The sequence below is a fragment of the Nuphar pumila genome, chromosome 11, assembly GCF_984573655.1.
Source record: "Nuphar pumila chromosome 11, dmNupPumi1.hap1.1, whole genome shotgun sequence".
NCBI lineage: Eukaryota > Viridiplantae > Streptophyta > Magnoliopsida > Nymphaeales > Nymphaeaceae > Nuphar > Nuphar pumila.
In genome coordinates, this window is record NC_143259.1 from 113222781 (window position 1) to 113247257 (window position 24477).

At 39.6% G+C, this 24477-nt stretch overlaps 1 protein-coding gene across 1 annotated transcript; it reads left to right on the forward strand.

Moving 5' to 3' along the window:
• The first annotated feature begins 20475 nt into the window (after positions 1-20475).
• On the forward strand, positions 20476-22070 carry LOC149822900 (NAC transcription factor 56-like). The gene is made up of 3 exons (XM_089981310.1): positions 20476-20718; positions 20826-21127; positions 21361-22070. The coding sequence occupies exons 1-3, from the start codon at positions 20505-20507 to the stop codon at positions 21937-21939; spliced, it is 1095 nt and encodes a 364-aa protein (XP_089837436.1). The 5' UTR covers positions 20476-20504; the 3' UTR covers positions 21940-22070.
• Positions 22071-24477: the final 2407 nt, after the last annotated feature.

Consider the following 24477-nt stretch of genomic DNA (forward strand, 5'->3'; position numbering starts at 1 on the left):
TTAAACATTATATTGTAGGAGGCATATGAGCAACAGATGGTAGAGCGATATGGTGATGACGCTACTCAGCATCCATCATTTGATCCTACAGCATGAGTGACTGCAGCAGGTGAACCCCAAAAAGGTCGCGTGTTCGGGTTTGAGAGTAATATGAACACTTCACCAGTTATTGCTTCTTCCAGTTACGGCTCACCGACTTCTTGCGCTGACATAAGCTCCAAGTAGCACACTATTATTTCCGGTGATGATGTACGCCAGATCGTTACGGAATCACTGAATAACTACTTCCATGACACTGTCGCCCCCTTTCTCCGAAATGAGATCAAGGCTGCTTTTCTGGAAAGGGGATCTTCGATTCCAGGTCCCTCTCAGGTATAATCACATATTCAGTTTTTTGTCTGCCTTAGAACACATATGAGCATAATCAAATCACATATATAACTTTTTGCCTCCCTAAGAACACATATGAGCATGTTATAATCACATATTCAGTTTTTTGATTGCCTTAGAGCACATATGAGCATGCTATAATAACATATAGAGTTTTTTTATTGTCTTAGAGCACATATGAGCATGCTATAATCACATATAAAGTTTTTTTGCCAGCCTAAGAACACATATGAGCATGATAGAATCACATATAAAGTTTTTTTGACTGCATTAGAACACATATGAGCATGCTATAATCACATATTCAGTTTTTTTACTGCCTAAGAACACATATGAGCATGTTATAATCACATATTCAGTTTTTTGACTGCCTTAGCACACATATGAGCATGATAGAATCACATATAGAGTTTTTTTATTGCCTTAGAGCACATATGAGCATGCTATAATCACATACAAAGTTTTTTTGCCTGCCTAAGAACACATATGAGCATGATAGAATCACATATAAATTTTTTTGACTGCATTAGAACACATATGAGCATGCTATAATCACATATTCAGTTTTTTGACTGCCTAAGAACACATATGAGCATATTATAATCACATATTCAGTTTTTGACTGCCTTAGCACACATATGAGCATGATAGAATCACATATAGAGCTTTTTTATTGCCTTAGAGCACATATGAGCATGCTATAATAACATATAGAGTTTTTTTATTGCCTTAGAACACATATGAGCATGCTATAATCACATATAAAGTTTTTTTGTCTGCCTAAGAACACATATGAGTATGATAGAATCACATATAAAGTTTTTTTGACTACATTAGAACACATATGAGCATGCTATAATCACATATTCAGTTTTTTGACTGCCTAAGAACACATATGAACATGTTATAATCACATATTCAGTTTTTTGACTGCCTTAGCACACATATGAGCATGATAGAATCACATATAGAGTTTTTTTATTGCCTTAGAGCACATATGAGCATGCTATAATCACATATAAAGTTTTTTTATTGCCTTAGAGCACATATGAGCATGCTATAATCACATATAAAGTTTTTTTATTGCCTTAGAGCACATATGAGCATGCTATAATAACATATAGACTTTTTTATTGCCTTAGAGCACATATGAGCATGCTATAATCACATATAAAGTTTTTTTGCCTGCCTTAGAACACATATGAGCATAATTGAATCACATATATAAATTTTTGCCTGCCTTAGAGCACATATGAGCATGATAGAATCAGATATAGAGTTTTTTGCTTGCCTTAGAGCACATATGAGCATGCTATAATAACATATAGAGTTTTTTTATTGCCTTAGAGCATATATGAGCATGCTATAATCACATATAAATTTTTTTGCCTGCCTTAGAGCACATATGAGCATGCTATAATCACATATTCAGTTTTTTGACTGCCTAAGAACACATATGAGCATGATAGAATCACATATAAAGTTTTTTTGACTGCATTAAAACACACATGAGCATGCTATAATCACATATTCAGTTTTTTGACTGCCTAAGAACACATATGAGCATGTTATAATCACATATTCAGTTTTTTGCCAGCCTAAGAACACATATGAGCATGATAGAATCACATATAAAGTTTTTTTGACTGCATTAGAACACATATGAGCATGCTATAATCACATATTCAGTTTTTTTACTGCCTAAGAACACATATGAGCATGTTATAATCACATATTCAGTTTTTTGACTGCCTTAGCACACATATGAGCATGATAGAATCACATATAGAGTTTTTTTATTGCCTTAGAGCACATATGAGCATGCTATAATCACATACAAAGTTTTTTTGCCTGCCTAAGAACACATATGAGCATGATAGAATCACATATAAATTTTTTTGACTGCATTAGAACACATATGAGCATGCTATAATCACATATTCAGTTTTTTGACTGCCTAAGAACACATATGAGCATATTATAATCACATATTCAGTTTTTGACTGCCTTAGCACACATATGAGCATGATAGAATCACATATAGAGCTTTTTTATTGCCTTAGAGCACATATGAGCATGCTATAATAACATATAGAGTTTTTTTATTGCCTTAGAGCACATATGAGCATGCTATAATCACATATAAAGTTTTTTTGTCTGCCTAAGAACACATATGAGTATGATAGAATCACATATAAAGTTTTTTTTACTACATTAGAACACATATGAGCATGCTATAATCACATATTCAGTTTTTTGACTGCCTAAGAACACATATGAACATGTTATAATCACATATTCAGTTTTTTGACTGCCTTAGCACACATATGAGCATGATAGAATCACATATAGAGTTTTTTTATTGCCTTAGAGCACATATGAGCATGCTATAATCACATATAAAGTTTTTTTATTGCCTTAGAGCACATATGAGCATGCTATAATCACATATAAAGTTTTTTTATTGCCTTAGAGCACATATGAGCATGCTATAATAACATATAGACTTTTTTATTGCCTTAGAGCACATATGAGCATGCTATAATCACATATAAAGTTTTTTTGCCTGCCTTAGAACACATATGAGCATAATTGAATCACATATATAAATTTTTGCCTGCCTTAGAGCACATATGAGCATGATAGAATCAGATATAGAGTTTTTTGCTTGCCTTAGAGCACATATGAGCATGCTATAATAACATATAGAGTTTTTTTATTGCCTTAGAGCATATATGAGCATGCTATAATCACATATAAATTTTTTTGCCTGCCTTAGAGCACATATGAGCATGCTATAATCACATATTCAGTTTTTTGACTGCCTAAGAACACATATGAGCATGATAGAATCACATATAAAGTTTTTTTTACTGCATTAAAACACACATGAGCATGCTATAATCACATATTCAGTTTTTTGACTGCCTAAGAACACATATGAGCATGTTATAATCACATATTCAGTTTTTTGACTGCCTTAGCACACATATGAGCATGATAGAATCACATATAGAGTTTTTTTATTGCCTTAGAGCACATATGAGCATGCTATAATCACATATAAAGTTTTTTTGCCTGCCTTAGAGCACATATGAGCATGCTATAATCTCATATTCAGTTTTTTGACTGCCTAAGAACACATATGAGCATGTTATAATCACATATTCAGTTTTTTGACTATCTTAAAACACATATGAGCATGCAAAAATCACATATAGAGTTTTTTTACTGCCTTATAACATATATCCTTTATGATAGAATCACATATAATTTTTTTTCCTTTGCCTGCCTTAGAGCACATATGAGCATGCTATAATCACATATTCAATTTTTTGACTGCCTTAGCACACATACGAGCATGATCGAATCACATATATAGTTTTTTGCTTGCCTTAAAGCACATCTGAGCATGATAGAATCACATATAGAGTTTTTCTAGCTGCCTTAGAACACATATGAACATGCTATAATCACATATTCAATTTTTTGACTGCCTTAGCACACATATGAGCATGATAGAATCACATATATAACTTCTTGCCTGCCTTAGAGCACATGTGAGCATGATAGAATCACATATAGAGTTTTTTTATTGCCTTAGAACACACATGAGCACATGATAGAATCACATATAATGTGTAATTTATTTCATTATATTTTGTTTATCAATACTGACTGTTGTTTTCTTGTGTAGGCTGATAGCGATAATCAGTGTAGCGGAGCTGAAGGAACAGATAAAGGTAATGAACAAGAAGACACACAAAATCTTGGCGATGATTAGAGAACTATGTTGAAGAAGTTCTATTTTTTTATGTTTCCTAATTGTAATTGTTGAATTGTAAATAATTAAAATTGTTAATTTTAAGGTGAAACGATTAATTGTTGTAGATTCTTTTTATATAGAATTTTTTGTGTGGTTTGTTTTTTATTTACAGGAAATATAAATTGTACAGGAAATATAAATTGTACCGTTCTCAGTATTTAATTTTCAAATAATTTTTTTTTTATTTTTTTCGTGTTTGTGACGGAACCATCCGTCGCTATTCATATAAAGCTAGCGACGGACGTAAATCCGTCGCCAAGCCGTGGTCGTCGTTTAGTACCGGCGGATTGGCGACGGAATACAACGCTCGTTAGTCCGTCGCAATTAGCGACGGACCTGGCGACGGAATAAATTCGTCTCCAGTTAGCGTCGAAAAATTCGCGACGTAAGCATACCGTCGCCTCGTCGTCGCTAATCCGTCGCTAAGAGGGATAGCGACAGAATGTGGTCGTCGCTAATCTACTTCTTTGTTGCAGTGAAGGTCTCCACCCCCACCCATCTCAAAATTCTACCCTCTATTCTCGCTTTCATCCTCGCATGGGTTTTGATTTTAACCTCCATCCCAGGTCCAAACGGGACAAGGCAGGGCGGAGCTCCATTTCTCCTTGGTACACAGCCATCCCTAAAGAAGGAGAGAAAGGTTTACTAATGAGAGGGGGGGGGTGAGTCCGGGAAAAATGTAAGTCCATCCTGGCACGAGTTTTGATTTTAACCTCCATCCCCAGTTCATGTCTTCCATCTCCTATCCAAAATGGGGCGAGGTGGGGTGGGGCCTCATTTCCCCCATAGTTCACTGCCATCCCTACTCATGGAAGGCTCATATTGGCGGGATGTGGGCTACTTTTTGCCTATAAAGGAGATGTGTCGCTTTCGCATCGAGGTGAGACAATGGTTAAAAGAAGACAATGCATCTAAATTTCACATGATCAAAGACCGTGAGATCGAGATATTGTCCTTGTCCAATCGTTCATTATTTGATAGTGGGGGATCTGATTTTGGTAGAGAGTTGCTTGTATATCGGGTAAAGGAGCTTAGAAGGTCAGGGATGAGATGAAGTGGCACCAGCGGTCAAGGGTACACTGGCTAAAAGATGGTAATGACAATACTAAATTCTTTCACAATTATGCTTTCAACAGGAAGCACACTAAAGACATGATTTCACGATGATAGATGGTGCCATGGTGGACCCGGATTTTATTCCAGCTATTTCTGAGTACTTTGGCATGCTCCTTCAAGGGGACAACTACCTGGGGGTTCCATCGATGCATAGCTTTACCTGCAGTTACCTTAGAGTGGGTTGCACTACTAGATGACCCATTCAGGCTTGAGGAGGTGCTTCTCGTTATCAAGATCCTGTCCAGACTCAGCTCTTCAAGTTTTGATGGGTTCTCTGTGGACTTTTTCATGTGATTCGGGGACACTATTTGTTCTGAACCGCCATGTTTTTCACCTTTTTGCTCTGATGTATATACCTCTTTGGCACTCTAGAGTGCCCCACAAGGCCTTACGACCTAAGAACCCTGTGTATTTGGACCCTCTTTTGCCCTCTTGATGTACTTTGCTTTCAAGTATCAATAAAGAAGCTTTTTGCATCCTTGTCTCTTTGCTCTCTTTGTGTTTGTGCATACGCGTACTCTTGCTTTTGTTAGTGCATGTGTGTTGTGCGTTGCTTGTGCGCTCAAAAGGCCTGCCTTCAGTGTTTGTGATTGCCCGAAGCTACGTCACGGGGGCCTTCGCTTCTAAGCCCGTGACAAGTTGGTATCAGAGCCTTGTCGACATTGGGAGTGAAAATGACACCAAAGAAGATTGCCATGACCCCTTCAGGTAGTATGGTTCCTGCTGAAGAGGACTTCATGGCTGATGATCGGGTGTCAGCCATCTCACGCGATGTTGCAGAACTGACTGGGTCAGTGACCAACATAGAAAAGTTGGTTAAAGGAACTTGTGTCACTTTTAATGATCTCAATGTAGAGATCAATACAATAGTAGAGGGAGTGGAAGACTCGATGGAAAGTCTTGCCACTAAACTTAACTACTCTGTGGAGGACTTTTCCACCAGATTTGATAATTTGTTGGGTCGTTTTAACATCATGGTTGCCGAATTGGATGTTGTTCGACGAAAGAATGAACAGTTGGAGCGGTAGTTGAAAACTGCCCCGATTGGCGGTATTGCGACATACGTGGATAGACCACGTTACAGGCTACCTGAGCCCGCAAAGTATAAAGGCATGTGAGACTCAAAGGATCTCGAAAATTTTATCTACGAGATAGACCAGTTTTTAGAAGCTGCGAGGATAGAGGAGGGCACAGATAGGCTGCGGATCACAACAATGTACTTTGCGGATGAAGCGACCTTCTGGTGGAGACGTCGCTTGGGTGATGTTTGACGGGGATTAGTTGCTATAGTCTTATGGGAGGACCTCCAGAAGAAAATGCGAGACTACTTTCTACCCAAAAATCAAGAGAAAATGACCCGCAAAAGGTTGCTGGCATTGAAACAGATAGGGTTAGTGCATGACTATGTCAAGGCATTCTCTTTGTTAATGCTGGAAGTGGAGAGAATGGATGATCAGGATCAGTTGTTCTACTTTGGCAACAGGTTGCAAGGATGGGCAAACCAAGAACTCATTTGGCATGACCCTGCAACGCTAGCTGAGACGCTTGTGGTTCCAGAGAAACTTGCCGAGCTTGATAGGAATGACCCTGCATTTCAAGGCAGACAACAGGAAAATGATCGCAACAATCGAAGGGACAACCGAAGGAACGACCAAAGACAAAATGCTGGTCGGGGAAACCAGCAAAATCATGGTCGACAAGATGGCCAAAACAATAACCAAAATTGGAATAACTTTCAGGGCAACAATTATCGTCGTCGTGACTGTCACATCTGCCATGGGGATCATTGGCAAGATACTTGTCCCAATAGAAACCAGGGTCAAGGGAATAGAGATAACTGTGCACCCCGAGCTGTGAATGTTGTTCAGAGTGAGAAAGTGGATCAACCTATAGAGGCGCCAACAGTTGGCGCAATACAGATAATGAACGCAGTAAAGGTCACAACTGTTGCTGAACTAACAATATGCAAAGAGTTGATGTACTTGGAACTTCTGCTCAACGGAAGACTTACCAAGGCATTGATAGACACTAGTGCTACACACAACTTTATCTCGCACGAAGAAGCCGAACAGTTGGGATTACAATGGGAACAGAAAGAGAGCGGCATGAAAGCAGTTAATTCGGAGGCTAAGGCCATCTACGGTGTCGCTCGTGATGTACCAATGCAGACCCATAACTGGTCAGGAATGATCACGTTATCAGTTGCATCTATGGATGATTTTGAAGTCATCCTCGGGATGGAATTTTTGAGAAGCAACAAGGCAGTGTCGATTCCCCACCTCAACATTGTCAGCTTCAAGAGTGAGAGTCAGCCCTACATGGTTACTGCGATGGCAAGGAAGCCCTGTGAGCGCTTGGTGTCTGCGCTCTAGTTGAAGAGAGGCATAAAATGCGGTGACGAGACTTTTCTTGTCACAATCTGCGCTACGAATGAGGTAGAAAAAGCCGTGGATATCCCAGAGGCCTTAGCACCAGTATTGAAGGAGTTTGGCGATGTTATGCCCGTCGAGATGTCAAAGAAGCTACCTCTGAGACGTGAGGTAAATCATCAGATTGAATTAGTACCGGGTGCACGACCACTTGCAATGGCTCCTTATCACATGGCAATTCCTGAGTTGCAGGAATTACGTAAACAACTTGATAATATGCTTGAAGTGGGGATCATCCAACCATCTAAAGCTTCCTTTGGAGTGCCTGTGTTGTTTCAAGCAAAACATGATGGGTCGAAGCGACTGTGCATCAACTATAGGGCACTGAACAAAATGACGGTGAAGAACAAGTACCCGCTTCCTTTGACCACAGAATTGTTTGATCAACTTGGGAAGGCAAAGGCCTTCTCTAAGTTGGATTTGAGATCTAGCTACTGGCAAGTCAGAGTTGCAGAAGGGAATGAGCGAAAAACTACTTGTGTAACTCGATATGGGGCATTCGAATTCCTTGTCATGCCCTTTGGCTTGATGAATGCGCCCACTACCTTTTTGACCCTAATAAATAAGATGTTCTACTCGCACCTTGACAACACCTTCAGATTATGTTTCAAACTCTGAAGGACCATGAGTTGTATGTCAAGCGAGAGAAGTGCCTATTTGGTCATAAGGAAGTCCATTTTTTGGGGCATATTATGGGAGGAGGCACTCTCAAAATGGACCATAAGAAGATTGAAGCTATTCAAGCATGAGAGCTGCCCTCTAAGGTTCCTGAGTTGCGCTCCTTCTTGGGGCTTGCAAATTATTATTGGTGTTTCATCAAGGCATACTCTCAGATTGCGGCCGCACTCACAGATCTGTTGAAAAAAGACAGACCATGGCTATGGTCTGATGCCTGCTAGAAGGCTTTTGATGGGTTGAAGCATGCCTTGACGAAGGTGCCAGTGCTGAAGTTGTCTGACTGTCGACAACTATTTGAAGTGCAGACCGATGCGTCTGACTTTGCTATTGGTGGGGTGTTACTACAAGAAGGACATCCCATCGTATTTGAAAGTAGGAAGTTGAACGATGCTGAACATCGATACACTGTGCACGAGCGTGAGATGTTGGCAGTCGTGCATTGTCTTCGCACATGAAGACACTATCTCTTGGGGTTGCAGTTCATTGCGCGCACTGACAATATTGTGATAAGCTACTTCCAAACTCAGAAGAAGTTGAGTCCAAGGCAAGCGTGTTGGCAGAATTTTATATGCCCTTCGATTATAAGCCAGGTAGGACCAATGTTGTGGCCGATGCCTTGAGTCGATAGGCAGAACTTGCAGCTTTTCTCGCCTGGGACGACAGTGTGAGCCAACCGACGAGCGATCTTCTTAAACAAGTGCGAGAAGTTTCAAAAAGTGACCCAATGGTTCAACAATTGATCGCATTGGTGAAGGAATGAAACACACAGAGATTCTGGCTAGAGGATGGTTTGCTCCGCGCTGCGGGCAATCATCTATATATGCTGCAACAAGATACCTTGAGGAGGTGCTTGATGCATGAGTGCCACAATACTACTTGGGCGGGTCACCCAGAGCAACATAGGACCTTGACATTGTTCGAGCGTGCATTCTACTGGCCGCAGATGTGCGATGACGTAGATGCTTATGTGCGGACTTTCTTGATTTGCCAACAAGACAATCCCATCAATCAGAGACCCGGTGGACTACTGGATCCCCTACCTGTGCCAAGTCGTCCGTGGGAGTGCATAACCATGGACTTCATTGTGAGCTTGCCAAGAGCACAATGTTGTAGTTCGATTTATGTGGTTGTGGATAGGTTCTTGAAGTATGTTGTCTTCGTGCCTGCCCCTGCTCAGTTGCAGATACTGCAAAGTTATTCATGTGGAACGTAATCAAGCATTGAGGAATTCTAGAGAGCATCGTCAGTGATCGTGATGCACGCTTCACTGGCAAGTTTTGGCGAGAAGTGTTTTGCTTAATGGGGACAAACTTGCATTTCACCATAAGTTTCCAACCCCAAACCGACGGACATACAAAGAGAATAAATGGCATGCTAGAGGAAAACATGCGGCACTTTATCAGTGCTAACCAAAGGGATTGAGTTGATTTACTTGATGCAGCTCAATTCTGCTACAACCTTCAAAAGAGTGAGTCATCCGGCCATAGTCCATTTGAAGTCACAACAGAACAACAACCACAGACTCCACACTACCTTGCTGCGCAAGGACGTGGCAAAGCATTTTATGCATACCAGTTTGTCAGGAACTGGCAAGATCAGACAGAGTTGGCAAAGGCATATCTAAAGAAGGCAACCAAGCGCATGAAGAAATAGGCAGATGAGAAGCGTCATCCATCAAAATTTCATGTTGGAGACAAAGTGTTGGCCAAGCTCTTTCCTGATGGCACAACTATCTTTCAGGGCCACCACCGAGGCCTTATTCGCAAGTATGATGGTCCCTTCACTATTATCAAACATGTGGGAAACTTGGTGTACCGACTGGACTTGCCAACAAACTTTCAAGTGCATCCGGTATTTCACATATGCAACCTAAAGTCGTTTCATGAAGATGAAGGAGATCCTCAACGGAGCATGCATCAACGTGCTCCGATCCCGCAGCGGGCTCCTTCAACAGTCAGTGTACTAGGCAGAGAGCCAGATGTCATCCTCAACCATTCCAAAAACTATCTAGGGGAAGTCAAAAAGTACTTAGTGCAGTGGAAGGGATTGCCAGAATGTGAAGCCACCTGGGAGAAGGCCAACAACATGTTTCAGCATCGACAACTTGTAGAAGGCTACCATGAACAATTGACATCGAGGATGGCGCCAACTTAGGCGGGGGAGCGTGTTCCAGACCGCCATATTTTTCATATTTTTGCTCTGATGTATATACCTTTTTGGCACTCTAGAGTACCCCACAAGGCCTTATGGCCTAAGAACCCTGTGTATTTGGACCCTCTCTTCCCCTCTTGATGTACTTTGCTTTCAAGTATTTATAAAGAAGCTTTTTGCATCCCTGTCTCTTTGCTCTCTTTGTGTTTGTGCATATGCGTACTCTTGCTTTCGCTCGTGTGTTGTGCGTTGCTTATGCACTCAAAAGGCCTGCCTTCGGTGTTTGTGATTGCCCGAAGCTACGTCAAGGGGGCCTTTTCTTCTAAGCCCGTGACACTATTAGTGCTGATATATATTCCATGTTTATGGATTTTTTCAATTATGGGAGCCTCCTAACGGTGTTCGGCCGTTCAAAAATTATCTTCCTTCTCAAAGTAGCCAACGTGAAGGACATCTCCTCGTTTAGGCCAATCTCTATCTTGGGCGTCTCTTATAATATTCTTGCTAAAGTATTGGCCAATAGAATGCAGTCCATCATCTCTGACATCATCAGTATGTTGCAGAAGGCCTTCATCAAAGGGAGATCAGTGCATAATTGTGTTGTGCTCTCCTACGAGGCCATCCATAATATTTCCTCCTCACGTAAGTCATTCTTCGTGCTCCGGTTAGACATATCCAAGCTTTTGATTTTATTTCTTTGGCCTTTCCTCATGCAATCTCTGGCAAACATGGGCTTTAGAGCTCGGTGGTGCAATTGAGTGAAGGAGTTGATTCAGTCAACATCAGTCTTGTCCTTCAATGGAGACATTGATCTCGAGCCTTCAACTTGCACCAGGGTCTTAATCCAGGCTTACCCCTATCCCCACTTCATTTTTACATCATTGCTGATGGATTGGCATCCCTATTCAGACAAGCAACGTCAATCGGTCTCATTAACCCCACTACCTTCTGCGACTTTGATTGACCAGGTCTTTTGTATAGTCTTCGGCAAGGTGGGAGTGGACCCTATGCCCATGGATGTGGTATATGTGGTATGGGCGAGTGGGCCTTCTCCTGGATCAAGACTTTTTGGTTGGCTGGTCATTGAGACAAGGATATTGACCCGTGACAACTTGTCAAGAAGGGGCTTCCACATGGTCAGTGTATGTTGATTATGTGGATCTAATGCAGAGTCTTTATTGTATTTACTCTGGTTCTGCATTACTTCCAGTCTATGTTTGAGGCAATCCTGGCAGCACTTGCGCCATCATGTCCGAGTAGAGTCCTTTGCGAGGGACTTGTTTATCAACCCTACACTTTCGCCTATATGCAACAGGTGGTTGGAGGTGCTGGTTGTTCACTACATGGTGGGTGGCTTGGAGGGAGCGAAATCATAGGACTTTTGAGGGTCGCTCAACCCCGACATCAACTTTGTTACTGCACATTTTCAATGATGTACTGCATATGATCATACTGAAATGGCCTAGGATGGATGTCTCTTGGACCCGACCTATCTTCATTGCTTGTCCGACTGTTTTGACTAGGATGAGGGTCGATATCTCATCATCCTAATTCTGCCCATTTTTCAAATTAATAAAATATGAGTTCACCGTTTCTCTAAAAAAAAAAGATATGTGAAGTTAATTTGAGATTAATTATAGGAGATTGCAGCACACACTTCATGGCTTTCTATTTTATACAGAGAAAAAAATGTAAAAAGCAAAGATGAATGACCCACCACATTCCTTCATCTCATGCCTATCCAGTCGCCACAATTAAAAAAAATACCTCACCATGAAAAAATACTTAATGTAATACATATTTTATGTTCCCGTGACCTACTTTCTACAGTTGTGTCTAGAGTCTGTATTGCTTTGGTTGAGTCTTGATGTAAAGTATTGAGTCACTTGTAACTTTCTCCGAGCCACCCTTGTACTTTGGTTCAAGTTGATCAATACCCTGAAGGGTTAAACCGTAGATCTGAACTGTAATGTGCCCTCAAGCAAAATTATGAATGAATGCAAATGCGTTGAACTTTCTTTTGTTCACCCTCGTTGTGATTGCTTTCAAGTGATTATGATTTCTCTTCCTCTCTATTCTTTCTCGCTCTCTTGCACTCTCAATGATCAAAGCTTTCACAACGACTGGAAGGCTTGCAGCGGTAAGAAAGGATCATCGTGCAACACTGGCATATTAAAGAAATAGACCCATGACAAGCGGTACAAGAGCCCATTCTTAAGCTGGAGAAGGGACTCAAGAGTCAATGTTGAGAGACGCATCAATAAGCCACGATTTGCGAGCAAGACATCGTGGCGCCCCAATATAACTTGTGTAATAATAAAGGTAAGGCAGTTGCCGAAGCCGAGGAGATAGGTTCATCTCAGGGTCATTAGTAGATGGCCGAGATTGTCAACAGATTAGTGGCTGATGTGATTTCATATGAGAAAGCAATTTCATGCATAATTGAGTCATTTGGAGGACTGAACGACAAGGTGACAAGCCTACGAGAGAAGGTAAACTTGTTGATGGGACAAGTTACTTCACTAATTACGACAGTGACCACCCTGCAGACTCAAGTTGGGGAACTTTAGTTAAAGAACCACACTCTGCAGAGAACAGTAACCCTCAATGGCAGAAATGATGATAGGTCATCAAAGATAGAAGTGTCGAGGTCAGCTACGTTCAATGGTTTTAGGGATAACAAGGCAATACAATTTTTTTTGTTCCAGGTGAAAGACCTCAGGGTGAAGGCAACAACAACTCTACTTGACGAAGATGCTATAGCCTGGTGGAGATAGAAACATAGCGATATGAAAAGAGGGCACTTGTAATTGATACTTTTGAAGCCTTCAAAATTGAGCTACAAAAATACTTTATGGCACAAAATGTACAACTTCAAGCTTATCGGATGGTGTCAGACCATAAGCATACTATAGCCTTGATAGACTATATCAGGATGTTTCCGAAGCTCATGCTAGATGTACCCAATATGCTTAATGAAGACAGACTCAACTGGTTTATTGTGAGACTACAACCTTGGGTACAATTCAAAGTGAAAAGGAGTAATCCTGAGACTTTGAAAGATATGTATGTGACAGCCGAGCGACTAGTGTATACACAATGCAAATCCTTCACTTTATCGACTAAGGTTGGAAAAAAGTTGGATCACGAGGACAAGGAGGATTGACGCGATAATAAAGGTGAGGCATCGACCCAACACCATTCTAACAAGAGGCAGAATTATAAAAAGTACAACAATAACAACAAAAAAGAGCCGGTTGTGACTTGTTGGTTCTGTGGCAATAGATATATCACAAGGCAATGTTTAAAGTGCTTCATGAGGGACGACGGGTAGGACAATGCAGTGGAGGTAGAGATTAGTGACATCGAGGTCATGCAACCAAAGATGAAAGCCATGCAGACCATAAACGCAGTTAGAAGCTATGTAGCCGAGAGCATCCCGGTTAGAAAAGAACTCATGTATCTAGAAGTCATTGCGAATGAAAAGTCTGACATGACAATGATAGACTCTGGGGTCACACATAACTTTGTCTCGTGGGAAGAGGCGGAATGGTTAGATTTGAAGCCTGGGCTAAAGTAGATGACTATCAAGACGGTGAACTCTGAGACCAAGCTAATCCTTGGTGAAGCAAGGGATGTGGCTGTCCAAATTGGGAGTTGGGTCAACAAAGCCAACTTCTCAGTGGTATCTCTCAACGACTTTCAGATGATTTGGGGCATAAACTTTCTTCGTAGCCAAAATATGATGATGTTGTCAAAGTTTAACTTGTTGACAATCATAGGGCCAAACTCTTCACACATAATGCAATGCCTTATAACTCTTGGAGTTAAGTCTTCAATGCTATCTATTATGTAATTGAAGAAGGGTGTCAAGCGAGGAGATCAGACATCCCTAGTCGCCATGCGCACCGAAGAAGGAAAGGTGGAAGCAACAGTGTCGCCGACCCTTGCCCTACTATTGGCTGAGTTTCGGGAAGTGATGCCCCCCAAACTGTTGAATCATTTGTTACCGAGACGTGAGGTCAACAAGAAGTTAGAGTTGACCCTTCGAGCAAAGCCCTCTACCATGGTCTCTTATCGCATGAGATTGGCTTAATTGAAGGAGCTGCATAGGCAACATAATGAGAAGCGAATGCCATCTCTTGCCTAGTAGTTTGTTCAAGATTGGCATGAGCAGACCGAGCTGGCGAAGGCGTTTATGCATAAAGCGGCCACGAGGATGAAGAAGTGGGTGGATAAACATCATTGTTCTACTGGGTTCCGTATTGGGGACCATGTGTTGGTGAAACTTTACTTGGATCGCACATGCATCTTTCATGGACTGCACCATGGATTGATCAAGAAGTGTGAGTGACCATTCACCATCACCAAGAAAGTGAGAACCCTAGCGTACAAGCTGGACTTGCCCCCAGACTTTAAGGTGCACCCGGTGTTTCATGTGTGTAACCTGAAACCGTTCTATGCGAACGAGGGAGATCCGGAACGTAGCGTGCCACAACACACTACTATTCTGCAGAGGACCCCGACAACAGAACAAGCAGAGAAGCATCTCAGCAAGATCCTTTGCCACAAGGTCAATTACTTGAGCGAAGCAAAGAAGTATTTTGTGCAGTGGGAGAAGACAGCGAAGCCGACGTGAGAGCCAACATTTCGGATGAAGACCTACTACCCGACCGAAGCTAGAGCATACCACGAAATAGATGGCACCGAGGGCAATATATGATTTGAAGGGGGGAGCTTGTTCTCCAACGACCTACTTTGTACAGTTGTATCTAGAGTCTGTTTTGCTTTGGTTGAGTCTTGATGTAAAGTGTCGAGTCACTTAGAACTTTCTTCGGGCCACCGTACTTTAGTTCAGGTTGATCAATACCCTTAAGGGTTAGCCTGTAGATCTGAACTATAATGTGCCCTTGGGCAAAATTATGAATGAATGCAAATGCGTTGAGCTTTCTTTTGTTCACCCTCGTTGTGATTGCTTTCAAGTGAATACAATTGCTCTCCTTCTCTATTCTCTCTTGCTCTCTTGCACTCTCAATGATCAAAGCTTCCGCAAGAGCAAGCGAGCGATCAAAATGCTTGCGGCGATAAGAAAGAACCGTCACACCGCACTAGCTTATTGAAGAAATAGGCCCGTGACATTTTCAGAATAAGCAAAAAACCAGAATTATGCTTTTTAGAACAAGTTAGGATGGGTTGGAGATTAAATGTATTAGGGTACCAATTCGCCCCCACCCTCTCTCTCTCTCTCTCTCTCTCTCTATATATATATATATATATATATATATATATATATATATATATATGGTAACTCAAATATGTAAACTAGTATGAACCAAAATTTTTATAGTTTTTTTTATTTTTTCTAAAATTTCACCGTACCAATGTGTAGATGCATGGTTTTATAGAAATAGACTCTTGGATCATCCCATTATGATCTATAAAAAACACTTTTAATGCTTGAAAATCAACAATTTAAAATTTTTGTAAATATGTAAGATTAAAAAATATTATATATATATATATAAAGTAGACCGTCAAACTAAAAGATGGTCCAAAATTTACAACCGACAACAATTGAATGGCTCCCTTTCTCCAATGCTTGAGCATCTCATTGATTGAACCTCATATATTTGTTGTTAATAATTTATTTACTAAGAAATATATTTTACACAAAGACTTTATGACATATATACATGTTTTTCTTTAAAATATGAAAAAATAAGGTCTCAATGCATTTAAAACTTTCCAATAGAAAGTGTTGTGTGCCATTGATGTTTAGTGCCTTCAAAAATGCATTTAAACATAAAAAATTCATAATCCAAAACATCTCGTTCACTAAATTATTTAAAATTTTAATATGTAAAGTCCAATCAATGAAAAACTTGATCATGAGAGAATGTCATCGATTATCCTTGATTGTAGATTTTGGACCTTCCTTTGGTTGGACAGTCCCCCTTATATATATATATATATATATATATATATATATATATATACACACACCTTAGCTATAAACAGTGGGTGAATGCACTGGCACCATTGTATCACAATGATCCAATGGTGAAAAAAACCTGCAAAAATGGTCTTTAGTGTTGGATGCAACTACCGTTAAAGGAGTGTTCATCTAAAACTACACATTTTCTTATCTCTCTCTCTCTCTCTCTCTCTCTCTCTCTATATATATATATATATATATATATATATATATATATATATATATATATATATATATATATATATATATATATACGCAAAGGGAAAAGAGGTTACCTGCGGAGGCGGCTGGCGTTGCTGGTTACCCGTCAAGGTTCACTGGTGAGAGCACATAAGGGAGACAAGGAGAAATCCTGGTAAACAGAAGAAGAGGACGAATGAGCGGGAAGCAGTGGTGATGGCACTGTCGCCAGGCGGCGGTGCTCGCCGACGACGGTGGGTCAGGAAATGCGATGAGAGGGAGAGTGCTCGGGGGTTGGCGGTAGCAGCACATAGTGGCGAGAGAGATGGAGTGAGGGAAGAAGGAGGAGGTGAAGGAGAGGGTGGCGGGCGATGGGCGACATGTGACGGACGACGGGCAGCAGGTGACGGGAGATAGGATGAAACAGAAAGGGGCTCACATTAGGATTTTATGGGAAATTTAGTGACGGATTAGCGACAAAAAAATTCTATCGCAAACGCCATCACAAATTTCTGACAGAGTAGCGACGGAAAAATATTGTCACTCATCCATCGCGAGGTTGCGACGGAGTTTGAGATAGAATTTTTCCGTCACAAATTTGTGATGGCGTTTACGATGAACTTTTTTTGTGGCTAATTCTGCAACTAATTCTAAATTTAGGGATGGATAGTTTTCTCTCGCTAATCCGCCGCAACTTTGCGACGGGTTATTTCTGTCTCAAGTTTCTGTCGCTAAATAGTGTTTTTCTTGTAGTGACATAAATATTGAAAATATGATAAATCTTATTGGGTAGGTTTGGGAGGTTTTCTATTGAGTAGGTTTTCACTCTCCTATATGTATATGTGTGTGTGTGTGTGTGTTAGAATTGAACATATTAGACTCTATAGGTTTTAAGTGTTTTATGACGGATCTGAACTATTAAATGTGTTCAGCATGATCATTTTAGTAGAAAAAGACTCTTAGATCATGTGTTTCAAGGAAAAATATGATTTTATGAGCCAGGAAAAATTGATACCTTTATATCCATTGATTTTAAATCACCAAAAAAATCTGTGTATAGGTCAGATTTCGACGATCCAAAAGCTTGTTCCCACTAAAAAAGACATATAGATCACATCTACGGTGTTAGATGTAAGAAAAAATACTTAAAACTACGATTTTTAAAGAGACCTAATGCGAAAAAAGAAGGGCTAAGAAACACATTAATATATATATATATATATATATATATATATATATATATATATATATATATATATATATATATATATATATATACTAGACCCTAGTAGGTAATATTTGTTATCTCTTGACATCTACTTGGTTTGATGTGAAATTAGATCAATTTTGATGCATTATGGGTAATTGATTTTTAGATCTTTTGAAAGTCCAACCATAAAAAAATTCTTGTTTTAATTCATGCACTTCACTGAAAATTAGGAACATTTTCATTTACCGAACACCTTTTGCCTGATGTTACAAAAAGAATCCTATGTTTTCTAAAAGGTCATTTGAGGACCATCGTTTTTATTGAAATTGTCAGGAAAATCATGAAGTTTAACATCATATTAAGTACCATTTTTTTAACATTTGGTTTTGAAGAGGTGTCTTTGTCCAATTGCACTATTCAATAGAAGTTGCTTATTAATTTTATTGCAAATAACTCAAAGTTAACTTGAGTTGCACTCATTGAGTTCTCCATTTGACAGTTTCAATGAAAAGTTGGATCCTGTTATCTTTTTCCAAAAAACATGAGATTCTTTAAGAATATAATGTAAAAGCTGGAACTTCAAATGAAAATATTCTAAAACAACAACTAAAATATGGTTTGCATTAAATGATAGATCTAACTATACAGATATGTTTAACAGGGTTTTACTAATAAAATGATCAAATTCAATGTCTAAGATAGTGAAAAATAAATGGCACAATTAACACATGAAAATAATAACTATAAAACAGAACACATTATGCATGATCACAAGGTTAGTTTTCACCTTCGGATATCAAGTCTATATCAATCAAGTGCGTACCACCGTATAGTATGGTATCGAGGTTTACTACCAACTCTCTCTCTCTCTCTCTCTCTCTCTCTCTCTCTCTATATATATATATATATATATATATATATATATATCGTGTGTGTAGCTGCTCACTCGTCACTCATGTTGAGCGCTTCATTGCGTGATGGATGCTCAGCGCCTTTTTTGCGCAAAAAGACCTTTAGTGGTGCACTAAAAGTGACGTTGAAAAAGTTTTTCAAAAATACCATGTGTGTGGCATTTAGTGGCGCTTTAGTGCACCGCTAAAGGTCTTTTTTTGCTCAAAAACAGATGTTGAGCATCCGTGATGGATGCTCAGTGTGAGTGACCTTCGATTGACTAGCTAACTTGTGAGCAACTAAAGTCTTTTGAATGGGTTTTCATGTTTTTCTTTAATTTGACCATAGAGATGCATTCTACATGCTTGATTTTATATGAATCGACTCTTTAATCATCCAATTCCGATACACAAATAGGTTTTTAGAAAGTTTAAAAAAATAACATTATAAGATTTTTCTTAATATTTAAATCTTTAAAAATTATTTTTTATCGAAAAAGCAAAATCCAAGTGTTGTTTCCTAGTATATCAACTGTGCCGAACACATCTGTCAAATTTAATACATAAAAAAACTCTTAAAACTCTTAATTAGCACAATAGTTAGCTAGAAAAGTGATTAGCAGCTACCATTTTTCTTTTATATATATATATATATATATATAGGAAGAGTGAAACCTGCTTAATTCATAGCTGCCTAAACAAAACACAGGCACACAGAAAGTTTACCGCTGGCGCGTGATGGATGATTCAGGCATGTTTTTCCTTCAAAAGCACCGCTAAAAGCTCTTTTTTGTTTGCTGAGCATCATCGTTCTTGTGTTTTTGTTAAGTAGCTATGGATTAAGCATCTACCACTCACTATATATATATATATATATATATATATATATATATATATATATATATATATATATATATATATATATATATATATATATATATATATATGAGTTAATCTATTTATTAAACTAGTTAGATTTAACATTAGGTAAATTCAACCTTGTAAAAATAACTAAAAACACCCTTAAAACAATTACTCTTTTAAGAATGATATGCCGAATGTAATTTTGTTTTACGACTTTTAGCGGGTCCATGAAAGTCATAAAAACGTGAAAAAAAATGTGCCGTTAATTGGTTGCGAGCAGCAGAGTGCCTTGGTCCGAATTAACGTCGGACAAGATGAGTCTTTGAAGATACACCCATCTCTTTCTTTTATATATATATATATATATATATATATATATAGAGAGAGAGAGAGAGAGAGAGAGAGAGAGAGAGAGATCAGTTTAATGAAATTAGGGTTGGCTAGGGCATAAGGAAAGTGTGACATCAAAAGCAGTCAGGCCGTTCATGGACTACCCGTCCCCCTTCTATTCGCTAGTGCAACGGGCACGTGTCGCTAGAAGACAAGGGAGATAGATGACGCGTGTCGCACTTGCGATGGTGGAAGCCAAGTGATGACGCCATCACCAAATAGATCAACCCTTCTAATGATCCAATTAAGCCCCATAATCATCATTTTATTTAAAACCCATCTTATAAGGCCCCTCCCAACCCTCCTCCCTTACATTTCCAACTCCCTCTCTCTATCTCTAAATGTCTCTCTCTCTCTAGAGATCTCTGCATGAAACGGTGAAGTGATGGTCATCATGGAGAGCACGGATTCGTCGGGGCCTCCTAATTCGAAGACCCCACAGCAACAGCAGCCACATCTTCCCCCAGGATTTCGTTTCCACCCAACAGATGAGGAGCTCGTTGTTCACTACCTCAAGAAGAAGGCCTCCTCTGCTCCCCTCCCTGTTGCAATCATAGCCGAAGTCGATCTCTATAAGTTCGATCCTTGGGAGCTCCCCGGTACAACCTCTCTCTCTCACCATGCAATTTCTTGGCATTGTGCTTGAAACTTATTTCCTCTCTCTCTCTCTCTCTTTTGAATTCGGTTCCTGATGTTGGTGGTGCAGGGAAGGCTACGTTTGGTGAGAATGAGTGGTACTTCTTCAGCCCAAGGGACCGGAAGTATCCCAACGGGGCGCGGCCTAACCGGGCAGCTACGTCGGGGTACTGGAAGGCCACCGGCACGGACAAGCCGATCCTGACGTCCGGCGGGACACATAAGGTTGGGGTGAAGAAGGCGCTCGTGTTCTATGGCGGCCGTCCTCCAAAGGGAGTGAAGACCAACTGGATCATGCATGAATACCGGCTTGCGGATAGCGGGCACTCGAAGCCAAATTTGAATTTTGGGAATAAGAAGAGTTCGTCAAGGGTATAATAATTGTTCGGATAATTGGATAGTTATCAGATTTTGAAGTCATAATTATGATGTTGGTGCTGATTCTTTTTTTTGTTGATGATTGATTACTTTGATTGTCTCTGGGTTATAGATGATCATTTTTATGTTGGTGTTGATTCTTCATTACTTATTGGTTGGTTAAAGAGATAATTACTGGGTTTTAGATTATAATTCTGATCATGGTGTTTTTTTTTTTTGGGTTTTAGCTTGATGATTGGGTGTTGTGTCGAATATACAAGAAGAACAACCAAACTCAGAGATTGATGGTTCGTGATAGGGATGATTCTGTGGATGATATGTTGGCTTCCTTGCCCAACATGGATGGACACAACTCCAAATTCCAAGCTCAGAAGCCTACCAGCTTTGGAGCACTGCTCGAAAATGAAGAGACTTTCTTCGACGGCTTGTTATCTGACGACAGTGCGAATTTCAACAGGTCGCTCTCTCAATTTCCCTCGTCGAGCATGCCACAGAACGGCAGCGACAAGTCAGAAAATTCCATGCTGCCGGTGGCGGCCGGAGGCGGTGGGGGACCGATGTCAAGCCTATCATTGAAGAGGACCTTTCCCTCCCCATATTGGAATGAAGGGCTGCCCCCAACAAAGAAGTTCCAGGCCACCAACTCTAGCAGCAGTGAAGGGGGAAGCTCAATTGCAGCTTTGCTGAACCAGCTACCAACTGGTGCCGCTGCTCCTTTCCAGCACCACCATGGCCTTGTGGGTGCTCTTGGTGATGGTGTTTTCCGGCAACAGTACCATCTTTCGGGGATGAATTGGAACTCCTGATTGCAACTTCCAGGATAATCTTGGACTTGGAGGAAATTGATAAATCTCTATTGAGTCCCCAATTCTGGTTTAGAGGAGAAAGAATACTTGGAAACTCATGGTACTAAAGGTACAAAAACTAGGACCAAAAATAGCTTGACACGTGTTCACAGGATACAAAGGGTTGCATATACGTGACCGTAAATTGGTCTGACTGGATTGCAAAGATTCTGGTGTCAGAAGATCTCTGAGTAATTGATTACCAAATAGGAACAATGGACAAAAAAAAAAGAAAGAAAACCAGAGATATGCAAGATAAAGAGAAACATAGCCCTGTCAAATTTGTTTAGATTGGTAAATATTGCTAAATTATTACTGTTTTTCCTTCGGTAAAGGAGACCTCTATATATGGATATTATCAAGATTGTATTGAAGAATTTGAGCTTATAATTTGTGAAAAAAAAACCTTTGATTGCATGTTGCAGATAACAGGGTGTTCCTTCTCAGTTTTGCAGTATTTTTTTTTGGCACCTAGGCCTACGAGTTAGTAGGCCTCCATTGGGTAAAATCTTTGGGGTGATCCCTGCACATCGGATAGTACAGTGTCAAGAGATGCTCATCATGGGTTTCGAACTATAGTCGTCCCATATCAGGTGACAAACTAGAGTCACCCTTAACGAAGAAGACAGGAACCCTTGTGGCCAATTTTGCAGTAGTCTTTATGACTTTTCTTTTTAAATTTCCTCTTCTTTGTGTTTTAATTTGTTTCAACTGTGGTCCGTTTCTATTTCTTTTCTTCTGCCCTAAGTATGATGATAATGATAGGTTGATGGTGGCAAGCATGGAAAGAGCATCAAGAAAGTTTGTCTTTTTGGCCAGAGGAACCGAACCTGTTGATAAAATTGAGATGAGCTTTGGTTTGCTTTAGTTATTTCCTTTTCCCCACTTCTCCTTTTGGAAAATATGCAAGGTGGGTGATGTTAAGGTCATGTGCTTCTAGAGAGGGGTTGTGGGTCGTTCAGGATTGTGGTTTTCCTAATCTTCCATTATAGGAACCCTCATTATCATCCCTTGCGTTCACTTGGATATTTGTAGAGATCACTATTTAATGGGGAATATGATGCGACCCTCCTTTTCCTTTTTCTTGATTCCTTTTTTCCCAAGTCTCGTACCCCATGATCCACCTGCTTCTCTGGAAAATCTTGCGATAAATTACAATTTTTCACTTTGAGGAAAAAGCTCAAGAAAGTATTAAGATAAATAAAATTATATAAAACTATAAAGAATGGTATAAAATCATGGTGAACATAAAGTAGTGGTTTTATTGTGTTAATATCACGATAAAAGTGTGATATTTAAAAATAAGCAAATTTTTAAAAATATTATTTTTTTAAAGAATGGTTGAAGTATTGGAAATATCGCAATTTTATGGTGATAATGTTAAGATGTTACCTATATTTACATAGAACCCTAGTTCACAAGGAAGCACACCTCATATTTGTGTCTCGTGTTGACCATGAGGCCAACTTCGCCATCAAAAGGAATCAAACCCTAAATTATTAAAAGTAAAATCAAAGAATATCCTTTCCTTTATGATTAGAGTACAAGGGAACTTTCCTCGACTTCAAATCACTTATTCTAGTTTGGGAATAGCTATCAAAAACCATGTAAATCATGGTTATCCTCATCCCCAATTCGAGATGCTTCCAAAAACTTTTACCTCTCCCTGGTCCATTCGTTAGGTAATACATGTCCCCCAATAGTCAGTTTCCACCTTCATCATCCTTTTTATCATCGGTTATTTTTTCTGCTTTGTCTTTTTTATGTGCATTTTTTTTTCCTTCTTTTTATTTTTTGCTTTTCTTTAGATGACGATATGATGATGGTGCAATCAATTGATATAGTTGGAGTTAGTTTCATAACTTTATCATGGACAATATCGATCACAGGAACCCCACACGAGTACTTCTATTTTCCTTTAACGGTGAATTGTGTTAATCTTGATTATGACATAATGAGATAATCTCATAGTCGTTGTCATGCTACAATGAAAAAATGGGCCTCACATCATCTTTAGTATCATGGCCACTTCTTAAATTATATGTCATTACTTGTATTATTATCATCATCATCATCATCTAACCTTTTGCCTTTTTGTGTACGCATGCATGGCCAGTAACGTGTGCCACATGATGAAGGAAAGTGTGTAATATATATATATATATATATATATATATATATATATATATATATATATATATATATATATAAAGAGAGAGAGAGAGAACATTTATCATTCAACATTACCAAAATACATCCAACCGAATATTGGATGAGAGAGGAACATAAGAGTAAGACAGCCACCATCTAGATGGTGACTGCACAGTTCAGAGTACAAGTAGATCCAAACCCCCGTCTCTACTATGTAATTTAAGAGTCAAATACACATCAAACATAACCCGCTGACGTAGCCTTCCAAAATTGAATTTGATGCCCCTGAAAAAGATATCGTTTCTTTCAGTCCATATCACCCACCATGCTGAAAACAACCATACCCGC

What these genes read in the sequence shown, in the direction of transcription:
- LOC149822900 (XM_089981310.1), top strand. Translation starts at nt 20,505, where the DNA reads ATGGTCATCATGGAGAGCACGGATTCGTCGGGGCCTCCTAATTCGAAG. An exon ending in CGATCCTTGGGAGCTCCCCG is followed by an intron (nt 20,719 to 20,825) that starts GTACAACCTCTC and finishes TTGGTGGTGCAG; the next exon opens with GGAAGGCTACGTTTGGTGAG. An exon ending in ATAAGAAGAGTTCGTCAAGG is followed by an intron (nt 21,128 to 21,360) that starts GTATAATAATTG and finishes TTTGGGTTTTAG; the next exon opens with CTTGATGATTGGGTGTTGTG.